This window comes from Haliotis rubra, unplaced genomic scaffold (assembly GCF_003918875.1).
Source record: "Haliotis rubra isolate DU_JTF1 unplaced genomic scaffold, ASM391887v1 Scf657, whole genome shotgun sequence".
Taxonomy (NCBI): domain Eukaryota; kingdom Metazoa; phylum Mollusca; class Gastropoda; order Lepetellida; family Haliotidae; genus Haliotis; species Haliotis rubra.
This window is the reverse complement of record NW_025767365.1, coordinates 211,680-233,510: the sequence shown is the minus strand read 5'-3', so window position 1 is coordinate 233,510 and position 21,831 is coordinate 211,680. Positions and strand designations below refer to the sequence as shown.

Genomic DNA, 21,831 nt, shown 5'->3' with positions numbered 1-21,831 from the left:
CCGATTATCTCCCCTCTGACATTTGGGCCTGGCCGAGAACACCATGTTCTTGTGATGAACATATTTGATGGGAAAATGACTACCGTTTTGTGTCATTTTGCAATTACTCTGTCTGATCCTGTATGCATTCGTGGCAGTCTACGCCTGGACTTACTGATGTGGTGCATCTCGTCTGCCTCTTGGTGCTGGTACATCAACATTACACAAGGGACTGGCATAGTTAGCAGTAGATGCAGGCAGTATTAGAAATAACATTGAATGGAGCAGAGAAATCTAAAGTGTAAACAAATAGAATCTGGTAGACAACCATGAAGTCAGACAGCAATGGTTTCAACCATCCTGTCATGTTTCATTGCTGGAAGACTAATATTGTACTTATAGAATTAGTTTACATTTTGGTGTTTGTAAAGCAGCTGCGAAGGAATATTTTGCAAATTCTGAGAGATGTATGGTGGAAAGCTGATGTGACAGTAAGAGTGTCACTGATGTAACAGTGTCCAGTAGATGCTGTGATATACATGGTTAACTGATGTTGAAGTGTCCAGTAGATGCTGTGATATACATGGTTAACTGATGTGGCATCAGTTAACCCCATACAGGACAGCATCTACTGGACACTGCCACATCAGTTAACCCCATACATGACAGCATCTACTTGACACTGCCACATCAGTTAACCCCATACATGACAGTATTTACAGGACACTGCCACATCAGTTAACCCCATACATGACAGCATCTACTGGACACTGCCACAATAACCCCATACATGACAGCATCTACTGGACACTGCCACATCAGTTAACCCCATACATCACAGCATCTACTGGACACTGCCACATCAGTTAACCCCATACATCACAGCATCTACTGGACACTGCCACAATAACCCCATACATCACAGCATCTACTGGACACTGCCACATCAGTTAACCCCATACATCACAGCATCTACTGGACACTGCCACCAGTTAACCCCATACATCACAGCATCTACTGGACACTGCCACATCACTTAACCCCATACATCACAGCATCTACTGGACACTGCCACATCAGTTAACCCCATACATCACAACATCAACTGGACACTGCCACCTCAGTTAACCCCATACATCACAGCATCAACTGATGTGGCAATGTCCAGATGCTGGTTTTATCCTATGATAATGGATGTTGCCATATCTACATGGATGAATCTCTATCTCACAGTTGTTCGTTATGTCACTGGCCTGAAGGTAATTGGTCTCTGGAGGTGATGGATGTTCCGAGACTTTGCTTACTGTGTAAACATGCTGGCTACCATCTCAGCACTGCCACCTGGGTGGGCTTGTCTCATTACTGTGAAAATTAGATACAGTGTTTGACAGCAGCAGATTAAAGTCGGAGGTGAATAGTGTGAGATTATGTCATCCCTTTGAATGCTGGTATTTCACCACTTCTATGTTTCACCTTCAAGACAAGGTGAACTTCTCTGTACTAAATTCATTTTGGCACATTTTTCTCTGTGACATAATATGTCAGTATCCAATGCTGGCCAGATGCAACCCGTAGATTTTCAGCGTAGATTTGATCGAAGCTGTTTAGTAGGGGGATGATCAGTTATCAGAATGGAATCTGAAATGGTTTACGTCACTTCACGATTTCACATGATTATTTTGACCTGATTTGATAAGTTTTATTATATGGGTAGATAGTTAACTGAGTTGATAGAAGACACTGACATTTGGTATAGTTGTCCACATTCACTTCCAGGGGTGATGGCCCAACAGAGGTTTATCATCGAACCCCAGGACACAAGTGCAATTGAGGGAAGTACTGCCATACTGAAGTGTAAAGTAGCCAATATGGTGGGTGGCCTTCAGTGGACCAGGGACAACTTTGCTCTTGGGATGGACAGAAATCTGCCAGGATTCCCTCGATATCAGATGATTGGCGGACAAACACAAGTGGGGTCAGAGACTATTGGTAAGTCAGTCAGCCATTCCCTCACTGACATATGAGGATATCACAGCAATTGCTAAACACAGTAACAATAAACAGGACAATGAGTAAACATTATCAGGACCAATGGGTGAGAGACTAGCAGTAGGATATGAGGACCAATGGGTGAGAGACTAGCAGTAGGATATCAGGACCAATGGGTGAGAGACTAGCAGTAGGATATGAGGATCAATGGGTGAGACACTAGCAGTAGGATATGAGGACCAATGGGTGAGACACTAGCAGGAGGATATGAGGACCAATGGGTGAGACACTAGCAGTAGGATATGAGGACCAATGGGTGAGAGACTAGCAGTAGGATATGAGGACCAATGGGTGAGAGACTAGCAGTAGGATATGAGGATCAATGGGTGAGACACTAGCAGTAGGATATGAGGACCAATGGGTGAGACACTAGCAGTAGGATATGAGGACCAATGGGTGAGACACTAGCAGTAGGATATCAGGACCAATGGGTGAGACACTAGCAGTAGGATATCAGGACCAATGGGTGAGACACTAGCAGTAGGATATCAGGACCAATGGGTGAGACACTAGCAGTAGGATATCAGGACCAATGGGTGAGACACTAGCAGTAGGATATGAGGACCAATGGGTGAGACACTAGCAGTAGGATATGAGGACCAAGGGGTGAGACACTAGCAGTAGGATATGAGGACCAATGGGTGAGACACTAGCAGTTGAATATCAGGACCAATGGGTGAGACACTAGCGGGAGGATATCAGGACCAATGGGTGAGAGACTAGCCATAGGATATCAGGACCAATGGGTGAGAGACTAGCCATAGGATATCAGGATCAATGGGTGAGACAATAGCAGTAGGATATCAGGACCAATGGGTGAGACACTAGCAGTAGGATATGAGGACCAATGGGTGAGACACTAGCAGTAGGATATGAGGACCAATGGGTGAGACACTAGCAGTTGGATATCAGGAACAATGGGTGAGACACTAGCAGGAGGATATCAGGAACAATGGGTGAGAGACTAGCCATAGGATATCAGGACCAATGGGTGAGACACTAGCAGTAGGATATCAGGACCAATGGGTGAGACACTAGCAGTAGGATATGAGGACCAATGGGTGAGACACTAGCAGTTGGATATCATGACCAATGGGTGAGACACTAGCAGTAGGATATCAGGATCAATGGGTGAGACAATAGCAGTTGGAAATCAGGACCAATGGGTGAGACACTAGCAGTAGGATATCAGCACCAATGGGTGAGACACTAGCAGGAGGATATCAGGACCAATGGGTGAGACACTAGCCATAAGATATCAGGACCAATGGGTGAGACACTAGCAGTTGGATATCAGGACCAATGGGTGAGACACTAGCAGGAGGATATCAGGACCAATGGGTGAGACACTAGCAGGAGGATATCAGGACCAATGGGTGAGACACTAGCAGTAGGATATCAGGACAGCAGTAGGATATCAGGACCAATGGGTGAGACAGCTAGCCAATGGGTGAGACACTAGCAGTATATCAGGACCAATGGGTGAGACACTAGCAGTAGGATATCAGGACCAATGGGTGAGACACTAGCAGGAGGATATCAGGACCAATGGGTGAGACACTAGCAGTAGGATATCAGGACCAATAGGTGAGACACTAGCAGGAGGATATCATAACCAATGGTGAGACACTAGCAGTAGGATATGAGGACCAATGGGTGAGACACTAGCAGGAGGATATCAGGACCAGTAGGTAGGATATTAAGAGTGGGATGTGATGAAAGTGGGGTGAGGTGAGGTTTTTACGTTAATACATCAATGGGATCTGTAATTGTTTGTGAAATTATTGTTGATTAGCTCAGCTGATTTTAGATGATTAATGTTTTTGCACCATGATGAGGTGATGACATTATACTGTGTTGCTGACATGTGTTTTGTAGAATTTGGTACATAGGAAATATTTTGACAGATGTTTAGTGACAACTAAACCAGTGTTTTGCAGAAAGTGTATAAAAATGTCATGCACTGAAGGCTACAGCATCAATCACAATTTCAGCACATAACCTAAAGCATGAGAATTTGGTTCTTTGTGAAAAACAGGTCTTGCAGAGAACTAGTTGATATCCTTATTGACCAACACTGTCAGTGTGCATGTGTGTGATAACTGCAGGTGAGCACAACTTGAAGATCACAGAAGTCAACCTGGAGGATGACGCTGAGTACCAGTGCCAAGTTGGCGCCACAGAAAATGTCCAGGGGATACGCAGTCATACAGCTAAGCTAAATGTTTTATGTATGTTACACTTTTTACTCTTTCAATCAAAAGCAATATTTTTTGCAACTGTAATTGCTTTCATGACATTATTGGAAAGGTTAAACACTTACTTTAATACATCATGGAAGCAATTTTTCAAAATCGTAACCAGCACAGCTAGCTGAATCCACTAAACCAAATACCTATTGACTGACCATACAATCATCCACAGGAAGCATACATTGATCAACTACACATGTATATCTATAGACTGGAGAGTGAATCATGCACAAGAACCTTGCATTGAATCAACTACACATCTATCTATAAACCTTTGAATCATTTTGGACTTGATCACCAGTTTCCTCTGTTTACAACAGTACCCCCAGACAGACCCCGGATAGAGAATGGGATGAGGGTTGCAGTGGTAGTTGGCCGCCTAGCCAATATTACCTGTCGTGCCAACAACGGCAAACCTTCTGCAACCATCACCTGGCATATGGATGGGCAGCGCTTGACAGAGATGATCTATTCCAGAAGTATTCCAAAAGTAAATGACAAGCGGGTAGATTCTGTAGGAATTATCACCATCAATGCAACCAAGGATGATGAAGGCAGACGGATAGAGTGCAAAGCTGAAAATGAGGCTATGGTGTTACCCTTTTCAACTTTTGCCACCCTGGATGTGCAGTGTAAGTCATCACAGAATCAGGGCTTTTTTGTTGTTTAATGCCACACACTGCAATGTTCATGCTCTGTGACAACAGATTGTCAGTGCAGTTGAAGTGCTGTATATATGTAGGAGAGGTCTGTGTGAAAAGGCTAGGAGGAAACATGTAGCCTATGATACATTCATTACCTGTAACTGTTAACAGTGTACATCCCTGCATCTGTGTATTGCATTTTTCTTTATTGAGGTTCTCTAATTCATATTGTCCAGTATTGTCCAGCATCTTTATCATACAGTCCAGTATTGAAGTCCTCTTTATCATAAAGTCCAGTATTAAGCCCCACCTTATCATATAGTCCAGTATTGAGGCCCATCTTATCATATAGTTCAGTTTTAAGCCCCACTTTATCATATAGTCCAGTATTAAGGCCCACCTTATCATATAATTCAGTATTAAGGCCCACCTTACCATATAGTAAAGTTTTAAGGCCCACCTTATCATATAGTCCAGTATTGAGGCCCACTTTATCATATAGTTCAGATTTAAGGCCCACCTTATCATATAGTCCAGCATTATGGCCAATCTTATCATATAGTTCAGTTTTAAGCCCCACTTTATCATATAGTCCAGTATTAAGGCCCACTTTATCATATAATTCAGTATTAAGGCCCACCTTACCATATAGTAAAGTATTAAGGCCCACCTTATCATATAGTCCAGTATTGAGGCCCACTTTATCATATAGTTCAGTTTTAAGGCCCACCTTACCATATACTGTAAACGTACTTATTTTCGAGTGGTGCAATTTTCGCGGAATTGACAGTTTAGACTACATCGCGCGGTCAATTATTCGCGCAATCAGTAATTGCCCTAACTGCCAGCTGTTTCTTTGGCCGCCACTAATAGCAGTGAAAACAAACAGAGTGGCTTAACCTGTCAGGCGGCGTTTATTGCATACTCACAGGAAATCCCTATCTGTGCGATATACTAGTACACAGTAATCCGTTTACTCACGGAAGAGATGAAAAACACATCAGTCTTATGTTCCGAATTCTGACGATCTGACGAATTAACTTCTACTGTTTATGAAGCTCTTTGTGATTTCAAACAAGCCGGGTTGTTGTGAATGAGATGATTGAGTGTTAAGTGACTATTCGCTTCATGATGTACTGGTAAATAAAATCTTAATGAATAAATAAAATACTGCTGTATTATTTCTTTCCGAGTCGTTTCATGGTAATCTGTTTTGTATCAAACCATCTGTCATGTGACCAATTTCCATGGCGGCCGCAACACACATTGCTGTTTTCGCTAATTCGGCGATGGGATTTGGCTCATTATTTAATTATGTTTTGGGAAATACATTACAGCGACAGTTAAGTATGATTCTTTATGCTACTATCAGTCGTCATTTTAAGATTCCCGTAGATTTCTGTCTTCAAACTTGATATGTTATGGTAACAACTCAGGGGCGAACGTGGCTAGACTGAATGAATGACAGGTTTATTCATATAGTCCAGTATTAAGGTGTATAAATTTCGCGCTAAAATGTTTTGCGCGAAAAGCGTGAAAATAAAACCTGCACGAAATATAATACGTTTACAGTAGTAAAGTATTAAGGCCCACCTTATCATATAGTCCAGTATTGAGGCCCACCTTATTATATCGTCCAGTATTGAGGCCCACTTTATCATATAGTTCAGTATTGAGGCCCACTTTATCATATAGTCCAGTATTTAGGCGCACCTTATCATATAGTTCAGTATTTAGGCGAACCTTATCATATAGTCCAGTATTGAGGCCAACATTATCATATAGTCCAGTATTGAGGCCCACTTTATCATATAGTTCAGTATTAAGGCCCACCTTATCATATAGTCCAGTATTAAGGCCCACCTTATTATATAGTCCAGTATTGAGGCGTACTTTATCATATAGTCCAGTAACAAAGCCCACCTTATGTAGTCCAGTATCAAAGCCAACCTTATCATATAGTCCAGGATTAAGGCCCACCTTATCATATAGTCCAGGATTAAGGCCCACCTTATATAGTCCAGTATTGAGGCGTACTTTATCATATAGTCCAATATCAAAGCCCACCTTATGTAGTCCAGTATCAAAGCCCACCTTATCATATAGTCCAGGATTAAGGCCCACCTTATCATATAGTCCAGGATTAAGGCCCACTTTATCATATAGTCCAGTATTGAGCCCCACTTTATCATATAGTTCAGTATTAAGGCCCACCTTATCATATAGTCCAGGATTAAGGCCCACTTTATCATATAGTCCAGGATTAAGGCCCACCTTATCATATAGTCCAGGATTAAGGCCCACTTTATCATATAGTCCAGTATTGAGGCCCACCTTATCATATAGTCCAGTATTGAGGCCCACTTTATCATATAGTTCAGTATTAAGGTCCACCTTATCATATAGTCCAATATTGAGGCCCACTTTATCATATAGTCCAGTATCAAAGCCCACCTTATCATATAGTCCAGGATTAAGGCCCACCTTATTTAAGTTTATTGTACCTGCTACGGGTATTTCATGTGTGATGTCCACATAATCAGAATGTGTTTTGTTCACTACAGATCCACCTTACATCACCATGATGACCAACCTGTCCCGCACAATACGTGAATACGACTACATCCGTATCTTCTGCAGGGTTGAAGCCGCAAATCCAAGGGGAATTACTTGGAGGTAGGGAGGGTGCTACAAACATTCATCTGCCAGTGCTAGTAGTGAAGTTACATTCCCCCAGGTGAACATAGGAAAGTCCAGCAATCAGAAGGCTACTGACCAAACACACTGTCTGATATCCTTTCCCATACAATAGATCTTATCACCAGATACTAGTATCTGGAACTGTTAAGGCTGGTATGTAATTATATTTGGAAGATGATGGGACCTTATCACCAGACATTCATTCACCTTTTAGTGTCCAGGTGTCCAGGTGTCCAGGTATTCAACAAGTGCTTGTTGCAGGTGGCTGAGGAATGGTCGTATCCTGCATGGGGAGACTCGAGATGTCCTGGACATTCCCTCCATTTCCCGAGCCTACCACCAGAACACCATCACCTGTGAAGGAAGCAACCCAGTGGGCAGCACCAGGAAGAACAAGGAGCTCAATGTAGAATGTAAGTTTTGTGGATGAACAGCGTTCCTGGAATATGGGATGTATGTTGGCAAGCATGTACCCTGTTGCAGTTTGAGTCTGTAGGTGTGAGTGTTTTCCTGTCATCTGTTGCAGTTTGAGTCTGTAGGTGTGAGTGTTTTCCTGTCATCTGTTGCAGTTTGAGTCTGTAGGTGTGAGTGTTTTCCTGTCTTCTGTTGCAGTTGGACCATTGTTTGTTGGTGATCCACAACATACAGCCGTCAATCTGAACCAGCCAGCCACCCTGAGGTGTGATGCTACTGGCAACCCCCCACCCAGCATCATCTGGACAAAGAAAGGGTCCCTGCATCCACAGGGCAGTTCTCCTGAGCTTAGGATTCCCAAGGTGGGGGAAGGGAATCTCGGGGTGTATGTCTGCACAGCCAATGTCCTTGGATTCAACTCTATAAGCAGGGAGATATATCTCCTACAGAATGGTGAGTTGTATCACGACCCAGCTCTCACTCAATTTTATCCTTGCAGATCAAGAACTGTTGTTTGGGTTTTATTCACAATTTATTCACCATGCAGTTAATCTCACAGATGTTTGTTTGTTCCATGGAACATCCATGTTTCAACGTGAGACTTCATTTGTTGCAGCCCCCCCTACAATAATGAGTGAGGTGAAGCAGTATGCTGTAACAGGGGAGAACGCAGAAGTGGAATGTATGGCTATGTCCGTTCCCAAACCCGACAAGATCATCTGGATGAGGGATGGTATTCCTATTAACTATGCTACCTCTGGCAGGTTCTCAGCGATGGAGGAGGATCTACCATATGGGAGAAAAAGCACACTTCAGATCATTAATGTTAATGAAGAAGATTTTGGTGATTATAACTGCAGCGTCATCAACAACTACGGAAAGGATGTAGCAGTCATACACTTGATAGAAAAAGGTACAACAGTAGAGACTGACGTAGTCATTAACAGTTGATAACTGCTCTGATTGAGAGTATGAGCTGTTGATAGTCGCATATTAATAATATTGTATTGTACATTGTAGCTGTTCCACCCTTGCCAATCATCATCGGCGGTGCTGTGGGAGGCTTGGCTGTGCTGTTCATTATCATTCTGGCCTGTGTGTTATACCATCGCTACAAGAGTGCAGAGACAGGCAGCGTATTGGGTAAGGCTACAAGTGTTCTAGGACAGACAGCGTATTGGGTAAGGCTACAAGTGTTCTGGGACAGGCAGCGTATTGGGTAAGGCTATAAGTGTTCTTGGACAGACAGCGTATTGGGTAAGGCTACAAGTGTTCTGGGACAGGCAGCGTATTGGGTAAGGCTATAAGTGTTCTTGGACAGACAGCGTATTGGGTAAGGCTATAAGTGTTCTGGGACAGGCAGGGTATTGGGTAATGCTGCATGAGTGCTTAGACTGGCTGCGTATTGGGTAAGGTTACAAGAGTGCTTACACAGGCAGTGTATTGGGTAAGGCTACAAGAGTGCAAGGGCAGACAGAGTATTGGGTAAGACTGGTTCTTGTTGATCACTGACCCAGGTAAGCAAACGATTAGCTTCACTCTTATCGCCTTTCTTCTTAGTAGTCTGCAATGATCTGCTTCTTAATTACAATATGATATCTGCTCTTCAATATTTTGTCAGAAATAATTGATGTTCTACTTGATGACAAGGCCAAGTAGTAACTCATGTATAATTGGCAAAAGTATTTGAATAGAAAGTAAGCCTTGTTCTGTCACTTTCACTGAAGGCTGATGTTAGCTCCAGTGTTAACTGTGATACAGAGTACTGGCATTATGCAGCAGATGTGCTTACAGGAGATAATTCCTTATTGGGCCAAACTGGTGTCTATATTTATTTGTATTGTATTGTTTCGATGAACTGACTGAGTCAAGTGGGGTTATGTAATGGCATAGTGTTGATTAACTTCAACTTGTGACCTTTATGCACAGTAGTGCCTGCCAGCAGTGACATATGACAGACATGATGAACTTACATTTGGCCAGCTACTGGTCATGCATGTATTGGTGGGATGCAGGACAGCCACAAGGACTTATCTGTCAGCTATCACTGACCTATCCAAGCACATACTTTTGTTGTTCTCCATGCATATAGGAAAGGAAGAAGGAGTAGCTAGGTTAGAGACATTGGGAAATATAAGAAAGACCCAGTGAGATAGGGGCAGTATAGAGTAGTTGGGAGGGAGGGGAGTAGGTGGAAGAGAGACAGGGGTGGAAGCAGAGATGGGCAGTAGGTGGTGGAGAGATAGGAGGAAGGAGAGAGTGGAGTAGGTAGGGGAGAGACAGGAGGTAGGAGAGAGTGGAGTAGGTAGGGGAGAGACAGGAGGAAGGAGAGAGAGGACTAGGTGGTGGAGAGACAGGAGGAAGGAGAGAGTGGAGTAGGTGGTGGAGACAGGAGGAAGGAGGAAGGAGAGAGTGGAGTAGGTGGGGGAGAGACAGGAGGAAGGAGAGAGAGAGAGGTGGGTAAAGGGAGAGACAGGAGGTGGGAGACAGGAGTATGTGGGGAGAGGACAGGAGACAGGAGAGAGGACTAGGACAGTGGAGAGACAGGAGGAAGGAGAGAGAGGAGTGGGTGGGGGGAGACAGGAGGAAGGAGAGAGTGGAGACAGGAGACAGGGAGGAAGGAGAGAGTGGAGTAGGTGGAGAGAGACAGGGAGGAAGGAGAGAGGAGGAGGACAGGAGGGGAGAGACAGGAGGAAGGAGGGAGAAAGGAGGTGGGTGGAGTGGAGAGACAGGAGGAAGGAGAGGGGTGGAGAGGAGGAGGGAGGTGGAGAGACAGGGAGGAGGAGAGGAGGTGGAGAGACAGGAGGTGGAGGGAGAGACAGGAGGAAGGAGAGAGGAGGTAGGTGGTGGAGAGACAGGAGGAAGGAGAGAGGAATGAGAGGTGGAGGAGGAAGACAGGAGGAGAAGGAGAGACAGGAGGAAGGAGGAGGTGGAGAGACAGGAGGAAGGAGAGTGGAGGGTGGAGAGGGGAGGAAAGGAGAGGTGGTGGAGAGACAGGAGGAAGGAGAGTGGAGAGACAGGAGGAAGGAGAGAGTGGAGGAAGGAGAGAGAGGAGGAGGAAGGAGAGTGGAGGAGGAGTGGAAGGAGGAAGAGACAGGAGGAGGAGAGAGGGAGTGGGAGGGAGGGGAGGTGGAGAGACAGGAGGAAGGAGAGTGGAGTAGGTGTGGAGAGAGAGGAGGAGGGAAGGAGGAGAGGAGTAGGTGGGGGAGAGACAGGAGGAAGGAGAGAGGAGGAGGAGGTGGAGGAGAGGAGGAGAGACAGGAGGAAGGAGGAGGAGGAGAGACAGGAGAGGGAGGAGGTGGTGGTGAGACAGGAGGAAGGAGAGAGTGGAGGAGGTGGGGGAGAGACAGGAGGAAGGAGAGGAGGGGAGAGACAGGTGGAAGGAGAGGAGGGAGGAAGGAGAGGAGGGAGTAGGTGGTGGAGAGACAGGAGGAGGAGAGGAGGAGACAGGTGAGGGAGGAACCTTGGGAGGAAAGGAGAGTGGAGGTGGTGGAGAGACAGGAGGAAGGTAGGAGAGGTAGGAGGTCGGTGATCCGTCAATCCGCGCATCAAAATCAATCAATTCAAAATCAGCATCAATCATCAAAGCGCATTCATCCGCAAAAATCAAATCAGGCATCAATCAATCCGGCAGATCGATCGCATCAATCAATCATCAATCAATCATCAATCCGGCAATCATTGCATCGACATCAAACATCAATCAATCATTCGACTTTCAATCAATCAATCAACCTCAATCATCATCGTTTTATCAATCAATCGGCATTCCAGATTTTAAATCAATCATCCAGCATCATCAATCGATCAATCAGATCTTTGCATCAATCATCCGTCCGCGTCATTTTTCAATCAAACACTTATCATCATCGACATCAAAATCGCTTTTTTTCATCATCAATCAAATCAATCAATCCGGCATCGATCAAATCATCAATCAATCAATCAAATCATCAATCCGTTTCATCAATCAAATCGATCCATTCATCAAGGCATCAATCAATCATCAAATCATCGGCATCAATCAATCAATCATCCATCCAATCAAAACATCGACATCAATCATCAATCAAAATCAAATCAATCAATCAAAATCAAAACATCAATCCATCAAAATCCATCGGCATCAATCAATCATCCGGCATCAATCAATCAATCAATCCGTCAATCAATCGATCAACATCGCATTTCATCAATCAATCAATCAATCAATCAAATTCGAAATCATCAATCAATCCATTCAATCAATCATCCGGCGTCAGATCATCAATCAATCAATCGATCATCGGCATCCATCAATCAATCAATCAAAATCCATCAATCATCAATCATCCATCAATCAAATCAATCAAAGATCAATCATCAATCATCAATCAATCAAAATCAATCATCCATCAAAATCGGCATCAATCAATCAAATCCATTCAATCAATCGACAAAATCAATTTCACAATCAATCAATCAATCAAAATCAGGGCATCATCAATCAATCATCAATCATCGACAATCGGCATCAATCAATCAATCGATCATTCGCAATCAATCATCAAAAATCAATCAAAATCGGCATCCAATCATCAATCAATCATCCGAAATCATCATCAATCATCAATCAATCAAATCCGGCGTCATCAAATCAATCAATCAAAATCATCCATCAATCAATCGTCGTCGGCACATCAATCAAATCTGGCATTCGGCGCATCAATCAATCGTCGGCATTTCCATCTTTTTTTTTCAATCATCGGCATTTCAATATCCGGCATCAATCGTCAACATCAAACAAAATATCCATTTTGCATCATCAATCATCGGCATTCAAAGCGCATCAATATCCAGCATTCATTTTCGTATCGCATCCATTTTTTGCATCAATCAATCGTCTTTTGCATCAAATCAAAATCAAAGTCGTCAATCATCAAAATCAAACTCATCAATATCAATCATCCGGCATCATCGGCATCAATCATCAATCGGCATCAAAAATCGGCGAGATCGGCATCGATCGTCAATTCCGGCATCAATCAATCGACATCAATCAATCAAAATCAATCAATCGTCGAAATCCGGAAAATCAATCAATCGTCATTCAATCCTTGGCGCATCATCGTCAAAATTTCATCGATCATCGAAAATCAATCAATCAAAGGCATCGAAATCAAATCGACATCAATCATCCGTTTTCATCAATCAATCGTCGGCATCAATCAAAATCATCAATCATCAAAATCCAATCGTCAATCGGCATCAATCGTCGACATTCAAATCCGCTCAATCAATCAATCGTCAGGCGTCGAACAATCGTCGTCGGCATTCGGCAAATCAATCGTCGGCGATCAATCGGCAGTTCAGACATCAATCGTCGAAATCAATCGTCGAACATCAATCAATCAAAAAACATTCGGCATCAATCAATCAAAATCAATCAATCAAAATCAATCGAAATTTCCGGGCGTTCCGGAAGAATCAATCATCAAAATCGATCGTCGAAGTCCGTTCAGGCGATCAATCAATCGTCGGCAATCAAAATCAGTCGATCGGCGATCAAATCATCGAAGTCGAAATCAATCTTCAGACTTTTTTCAATCAAAATCGATCGAAATCCAGAAAATCAGTCGAAATCAATCAGGCGTCGAAATCGATCAATCAGAAAATCGATCGAAGATCAATCAAAGATCGATCAAATCCGTCGAGGAATCAAAGTGAAGTCGAGATCAGAATCGAGTTGGTCAAATGGTCAGAATCAGAGGATCATCAGGATCGTCATCGATCGTGGATGTGATCGGCTCGAATTGAGTCGATCGTTTCAGGTTTCTGTTGTTTGTGGTGGTCAGAAGCCAAGTCATAAACATAAACATTAGTACCCCGGATAACCCAAGCTGCCTGTTAGGCGCTAGAAGGTTATAGTCACATGACTTATCCCATCAGGTACCCATTTTTTGCTGTGTCATACACACAGCTGCAAGTACAGACTGTATTGTCTCAGTGTCACACATCAGCATTGTACAACTGTGTACTTGTTTCTGGTTCCTACACAGACACAGCCAGCACACACACAGCTGCATTGTACAACTGTGTACTTGTTTCTGGCTCCTACACAGACACAGCCAGCACACACACAGCTGCATTGTACAACTGTGTACTTGTTTCTGGTTCCCACACAGACACGGACAGCACACACACAGCTGCATTGTACAACTGTGTACTTGTTTCTGGTTCCTACACAGACACGGCCAGCACACACACAGCTGCATTGTACAACTGTGTACTTGTTTCTGGTTCCTACACAGACACGGACAGCACACACACAGCTGCATTGTACAACTGTGTACTTGTTTCTGGTTCCTACACAGACATCGGACAGCACACACACAGCTGCATTTCGTACAACTGTACTTGTTTCTGGTTCCTACACAGACAGGAGAGGCACAGCACATGTAAAATTTGTTTCAATACACACAGCTGCATTGTACAACTGTGTACTTGTTTCAGGTTCCTACACAGACACGACCAGCACACACACAGCTGCATTTGTACAACTGTGTACTTGTTTCTGGTTCCTACACAGACCAGCGGACAGCACACACACAGCTGCATTGTACAACTGTGTGGCACTTGTTTCTGGTTCCTACACAGACGCCACGGCCAGCACACACACAGCTGCATTGTACAACTGTGTACTTGTTTCTGGTTCCTACACAGACACCGAACCGCCACACACACAGCTGCATTGTACAACTGTGTACTTGTTTCTGGTTCCACACAGACACGGATACAGCACACACAGCAGCTGCCATTGTACAACTGTGTACTTGTTTCTGGTTCCTACACAGACACGGACAGCACACACACCGAAGCTGCATTGTACAACTGTGTACTTGTTTCTGGTTCCTACACAGACACGGACAGCACAGCCGCATTGGCACACAGCGCTTGCATTGTTCCCTGCACGTCCACACAGAACTGCATTGTACACAATTGACTGTGTTTGTTTCTGGTTCCTACACAGACACGGCCAGCAATAACACACAGCTGCATTGTTGTACAACTGTGTACTTGTTTCTGGTTCCACACAGACACAGACAGCAATACACACAGCTGCATTGTACAACTGTGTACTTGTTTCTGGTTCCTACACAGACACGACAGCAATAACATGTACTACGCTGCATTGTACAACTGTGTGTACTTGTTTCTGGTTCCCACACAGACACGGACAGCACACACACAGCTGCATTGTACAACTGTGTACTTGTTTCTGGTTCCTACACAGACACGGCCAGCACACACACAGCTGCATTGTACAACTGTGTGTACTTGTTTCTGGTCCCCTAACAGACACGGACAGCACACACACAGCTGCATTGTACAACTGTGTACTTGTTTCAGGTTCCTACACAGACACAGCCAGCACAATAACACACAGCTGCATTGTACAACTGTGTACTTGTTTCTGGCTCCTACACAGACACTGCAGCCAGCACACACACAGCTGCATTGTACAACTGTGTACTTGTTTCTGGTTCCTACACAGACACGGACAGCACACACACAGCTGCATTGTACAACTGTGTACTTGTTTCTGGTTCCCTACACAGACACACACAGCCAGCACACACACAGCTGCATTGTACAACTGTGTACTTGTTTCTGGTTCCTACACAGACACGCTGACAGCACACACACAGCTGCATTGTACAACTGTGTACTTGTTTCTGGTTCCTACACAGACACACGACAGCACACACACAGCTGCATTGTACAACTGTGTACTTGTTTCTGGTTCCTACACGAGACACGGCCAGCACACACACAGCTGCATTGTACAACTGTGTACTTGTTTCTGGTTCCTACACAGACACGACAGCACACACACAGCTGCATTGTACAACTGTGTACTTGTTTCTGGTTCCCACACAGACACGGCCAGCTTACACAGCTGCGCACGTTGGTACAACTGTGTTGTACACTTGTTTCTGGTTCCCACACAGACGGACAGCCAGCACACACACAGCTGCGTTTACTGTACAACTGTGTACTTGTTTCTGGTTCCTACACAGACACGACAGCACACACACAGCTGCATTGTACAACTGTGTACTTGTTTCTGGTTCCTACACAGACACGCGGACAGCACACACACAGCCGTGCATTATTACAACTGTGTACTTGTTTCTGGTTCCTACACAGACACGGCCAGCACACACACAGCTGCATTGTACAACTGTGTACTTGTTTCTGGTCCCACACAGACACGACCAGCACACACACAGCTGCATTGTACAACTGTGTACTTGTTTCTGGTTCCTACACAGACACGACAGCACAGCACACACAGCTGTTATTGGCCAACAATGTACTTTGTTTCTGGTTCCTACACAGACACAGCCAGCACACACAGCAGCGTATTTATTACAACTGTGTACTTGTTTCTGGTTCCTACACGCTGCACACTGTGACCACACACATATCACAGCTGCATTAACAGCCGCATTGTACAACTGTGTACTTGTTTCTGGGCTCCCTGCACAGACACGGACAGCACACACACAGCTGCATTGTACAACCGTGTACTTGTTTCTGGTTCCTACACAGACACGACCAGCACACACACAGCTGCATTGTACAACTGTGTACTTGTTTCTGGTTTCCTATGACACGGACAGCATTGATAGCCACACTTGCTGCATTGTTACAACCAAAGTGTACTTTGTTTCAGCACACAGACACAGCACACACACAGCGTGATTGTAATAACAATTGTGTACTTGTTTCTGGTTCCTACACAGACACGGGACAGCACACACACAGCTGCATTGTACAACTGTGTACTTGTTTCTGGTTCCTACACAGACACGACAGCAGCACACACACAGCTGCATTGTACAACTGTGTACTTGTTTCTGGTTCCTACACAGACACAGACAGCACCACACACAGCTGCATTGTACAACCTGTGTACTTGTTTCCTGGTTCCCACACAGAACAGCGGACAGCACACACAGCTGCGTTGTACAACTGTGTACTTGTTTCTGGTTCCTACACAGACCGCGGCCAGCACACACACAGCTGCATTGTACAACTGTGTACTTGTTTCTGGTTCCTACACAGACACGGCCAGCACACACACAGCTGCATTGTACAACTGTGTACTTGTTTCTGGTTCCTACACAGACACGGCCAGCACACACACAGCTGCATTGTACAACTGTGTACTTGTTTCTGGTTCCTACACAGACACGACAGCACACACACAGCACACAGCTGCATTGTACAACTGTGTACTTGTTTCTGGTTCCCACACAGACACGGACAGCACACACACAGCTGCATTGTACAACTGTGTACTTGTTTCTGGTTCCTACACAGACACGGACAGCACACACACAGCTGCATTGTACAACTGTGTACTTGTTTCTGGCTTCCTACACAGACACGGCCAGCACACACACACAGCTGCATTGTACAACTGTGTACTTGTTTCTGGTCCCACACAGACACGGACAGCACACACACAGCTGCATTGTACAACTGTGTACTTGTTTCTGGTTCCTACACAGACACAGCCAGCACACACACAGCTGCATTGTACAACTGTGTACTTGTTTCTGGTTCCTACACAGACACGGCCAGCACACACACAGCTGCATTGTACAACTGTGTACTTGTTTCTGGTTCCTACACAGACACGGACAGCACACACACAGCTGCATTGTACAACTGTGTACTTGTTTCTGGTTCCTACACAGACACGGACAGCACACACACAGCTGCATTGTACAACTGTGTACTTGTTTCTGGTTCCTACACAGACACGCCAGCACACACACAGCTGCATTGTACAACTGTGTACTTGTTTCTGGTTCCTACACACAGACAACTGGTACAGCACACAGCACACAGCTGCATTGTACAACTGTGTACTTGTTTCTGGTTCCTACACAGACACGGACAGCAAGCCACACACAGCTGCATTGTACAACTGTGTACTTGTTTCTGGTTCAGCAGACAGCAATTCCTACACAGACAGCGGACAGCACACACACAGCTGCATTGTACAACTGTGTACTTGTTTCTGGTTCCCACACAGACACAGCCAGCACACACACAGCTGCATTGTACAACTGTGTACTTGTTTCTGGTTCCTACACAGACACGGCCAGCACACACACAGCTGCATTGTACAACTGTGTACTTGTTTCTGGTTCCTACACAGACACGGCCAGCACACACACAGCTGCATTGTACAACTGTGTACTTGTTTCTGGTTCCTACACAGACACGGCCAGCACACACACACAGCTGCATTGTACAACTGTGTACTTGTTTCTGGTTCCTACACAGACACGGACAGCACACACACAGCTGCATTGTACAACTGTGTACTTGTTTCTGGTTCCTACACAGACACGGACAGCACACACACAGCTGCATTGTACAACTGTGTACTTGTTTCAGGTTCCTACACAGACACGGACAGCACACACACAGCTGCATTGTACAACTGTGTACTTGTTTCTGGTTCCTACACAGACACAGCCAGCACACACACAGCTGCATTGTACAACTGTGTACTTGTTTCTGGTTCCTACACAGACACACGACAGCATTGGTACAATAACAGCTGCATTGTCCCATTGGCACAACTGTGTACTTGTTTCTGGTTCCTACACAGACACGGACAGCACACACACAGCTGCATTGTACAACTGTGTACTTGTTTCTGGTTCCTACACAGACACGGACAGCACACACACAGCTGCATTGTACAACTGTGTACTTGTTTCTGGTTCCTACACAGACACGGACAGCACACACACAGCTGCATTGTACAACTGTGTACTTGTTTCTGGTTCCTACACAGACACGGCCAGCACACAATAACTGTGTACTTGCTGCATTGTACAACCGTGTACTTGTTTCTGGTTCCTACACACAGGACCAGCACACACAGCTGCAGTTTCTGGTTCCCTACAGCACACACACAGCTGCATTGTACAACTGTGTACTTGTTTCTGGTTCCTACACAGACACGGCCAGCACACACACAGCTGCATTGTACAACTGTGTACTTGTTTCTGGTTCCTACACAGACACGGACAGCACACACACAGCTGCATTGTACAACTGTGTACTTGTTTCAGGTTCCTACACAGACACGGACAGCAGCACCGACAAGAAGCGTGAGAAGTCGGACTCGCCGTCCACTCTGATGGACCAGTGGAGGCAGGACTACAACAAGGATCTTAACAGATACTCAGCTGACTATGATGAGGTGCTTTACGCAGGAAAGGTGCTTACTTGCTTGGTGTTTACCATAATCCATGTATTAAGCATCCAAAATTGTCTCTTAGTGTGTACTAACATTAAGTTTAAGAAATATTGGTACATGACTGCAAAATCATTCATATTTAAAGTAGAATGACCTTTTATTGCCTATCCACCTGATATCAGCATGTCCAGATGCATGGTTGGTACAGTCGGTATAACTATCCCCTGTTGTCTCGAGACCCCTTGCACTCACCATACAAACCTCAGTAACACAAGCTTCTTCTGGTACCTGGACTCTATCAATTTCCTATCTGCATTGACTTCCTGATGCTTAATCACTTGATTATGGTACATGTGTGTAGGGCTTGCATGGCTCAAGTACATGTGTACATGTGTGTAGGGCTTGCATGGCTCAAGTACATGTGTATATGTGTGTAGGGCTTGTATGGTTCAAGTACATGTGTGTAGGGCTTGTATGGTTCAAGTACATGTGTATATGTGTGTAGGGCTTGTATGGTTCAAGTACATGTGTACATGTGTGTAGAGCTTGCATGGCTCAAGTACATGTGTATATGTGTGTAGAGCTTGTATGGTTCAAGTACATGTGTACATGTGTGTAGAGCTTGTATGGTTCAAGTACATGTGTGTAGGGCTTGTATGGTTCAAGTACATGTGTACATGTGTGTAGGGCTTGTATGGTTCAAGTACATGTGTACATGTGTGTAGAGCTTGTATGGCTCAAGTACATGTGTATATGTGTGTAGAGCTTGCATGGCTCAAGTACATGTGTATATGTGTGTAGGGCTTGCATGGCTCAAGTACATGTGTATATGTGTGTAGGGCTTGCATGGCTCAAGTACATGTGTACATGTGTGTAGAGCTTGTATGGTTCAAGTACATGTGTGTAGGGCTTGTATGGCTCAAGTACATGTGTGTAGAGCTTGCATGGCTCAAGTACATGTGTATATGTGTGTAGGGCTTGTATGGCTCAAGTACATGTGTGTAGGGCTTGTATGGCTCAAGTACATGTGTGTAGAGCTTGTATGGCTCAAGTACATGTGTACATGTGTGTAGGGCTTGTATGGCTCAAGTACATGTGTACATGTGTGTAGGGCTTGTATGGCTCAAGTACACATGTGTATGTGTGCTTTGTATGGCTCAAGCACATGTGTACATGTGTGTAGGGCTTGTATGGTTCAAGTACATGTGTACATGTGTGTAGAGCTTGTATGGTTCAAGTACATGTGTACATGTGTGTAGAGCTTGTATGGTTCAAGTACATGTGTACATGTGTGTAGAGCTTGTATGGCTCAAGTACATGTGTATATGTGTGTAGGGCTTGTATGGCTTAAGTACATGTGTATATGTGTGTAGAGCTTGCATGGCTCAAGTACATGTGTATATGTGTGTAGAGCTTGTATGGTTCAAGTGCATGTGTATATGTGTGTAGGGCTTGCATGGCTCAAGTACATGTGTACATGTGTGTAGAGCTTGCATGGCTCAAGTACATGTGTACATGTGTGTAGAGCTTGTATGGCTCAAGTACATGTGTATATGTGTGTAGAGCTTGTATGGTTCAAGTACATGTGTACATGTGTGTAGAGCTTGTATGGTTCAAGTACATGTGTATATGTGTGTAGAGCTTGTATGGTTCAAGTACATGTGTACATGTGTGTAGAGCTTGCATGGCTCAAGTACATGTGTATATGTGTGTAGAGCTTGCATGGCTCAAGTACATGTGTATATGTGTGTAGAGCTTGCATGGCTCAAGTACATGTGTATATGTGTGTAGAGCTGGTATGGTTCAAGTGCATGTGTATATGTGTGTAGAGCTTGTATGGTTCAAGTACATGTGTATGTGTGTGTAGAGCTTGTATGGTTCAAGTGCATGTGTATATGTGTGTAGAGCTTGTATGGTTCAAGTACATGTGTATATGTGTGTAGAGCTTGTATGGTTCAAGTACATGTGTATATGTGTGTAGAGCTTGTATGGCTCAAGTACATGTGTATATGTGTGTAGAGCTTGTATGGCTCAAGTACATGTGTATATGTGTGTAGGGCTTGCATGGCTCAAGTACATGTGTATATGTGTGTAGAGCTTGTATGGTTCAAGTACATGTGTATATGTGTGTAGAGCTTGTATGGCTCAAGTACATGTGTATATGTGTGTAGAGCTGGTATGGCTCAAGTACATGTGTATATGTCAGTTCAGCATACATACACATCCTTTTTAAGAACTAGGTCACTAAGTGAACAAAGACTGTATGTTACATGAGGAGACTTTGTGTCACGACATGTTGACTAGATATGTCAAGCCTGAAACAACATTTGAAGTACAATGCTGTTCGGTAATTCCGCTCACGTAAGCACATCGATCGCAACAAGGCAACTAACGTCTCTTATTTTTGGGTGGTTTACGTGAGTAAACATGCTGGTATGCATCATATTTACCTAGAAATATAAGTTTTATTGACGACTATGAGATTCTAACGTTGCATTATGCCATACGGTTGACCTTACCG

General features: G+C 44.4%; 1 protein-coding gene across 1 annotated transcript in view; it reads left to right on the top strand.

Moving 5' to 3' along the window:
• The window catches only part of LOC124257304 (kin of IRRE-like protein 1), a 295,543-nt gene that overhangs the window by 268,245 nt on the left and 5,467 nt on the right, over nucleotides 1-21,831 (top strand). Inside the window, exons 8-16 of the mRNA XM_046691339.1 lie at nucleotides 1,756-1,968; nucleotides 4,137-4,259; nucleotides 4,601-4,912; nucleotides 7,489-7,600; nucleotides 7,886-8,037; nucleotides 8,237-8,491; nucleotides 8,655-8,951; nucleotides 9,059-9,181; nucleotides 19,183-19,331. Of these exons, the coding sequence (XP_046547295.1) occupies nucleotides 1,756-1,968; nucleotides 4,137-4,259; nucleotides 4,601-4,912; nucleotides 7,489-7,600; nucleotides 7,886-8,037; nucleotides 8,237-8,491; nucleotides 8,655-8,951; nucleotides 9,059-9,181; nucleotides 19,183-19,331 (1,736 nt within the window). The remainder of the gene's footprint in view (nucleotides 1-1,755; nucleotides 1,969-4,136; nucleotides 4,260-4,600; nucleotides 4,913-7,488; nucleotides 7,601-7,885; nucleotides 8,038-8,236; nucleotides 8,492-8,654; nucleotides 8,952-9,058; nucleotides 9,182-19,182; nucleotides 19,332-21,831) is intronic.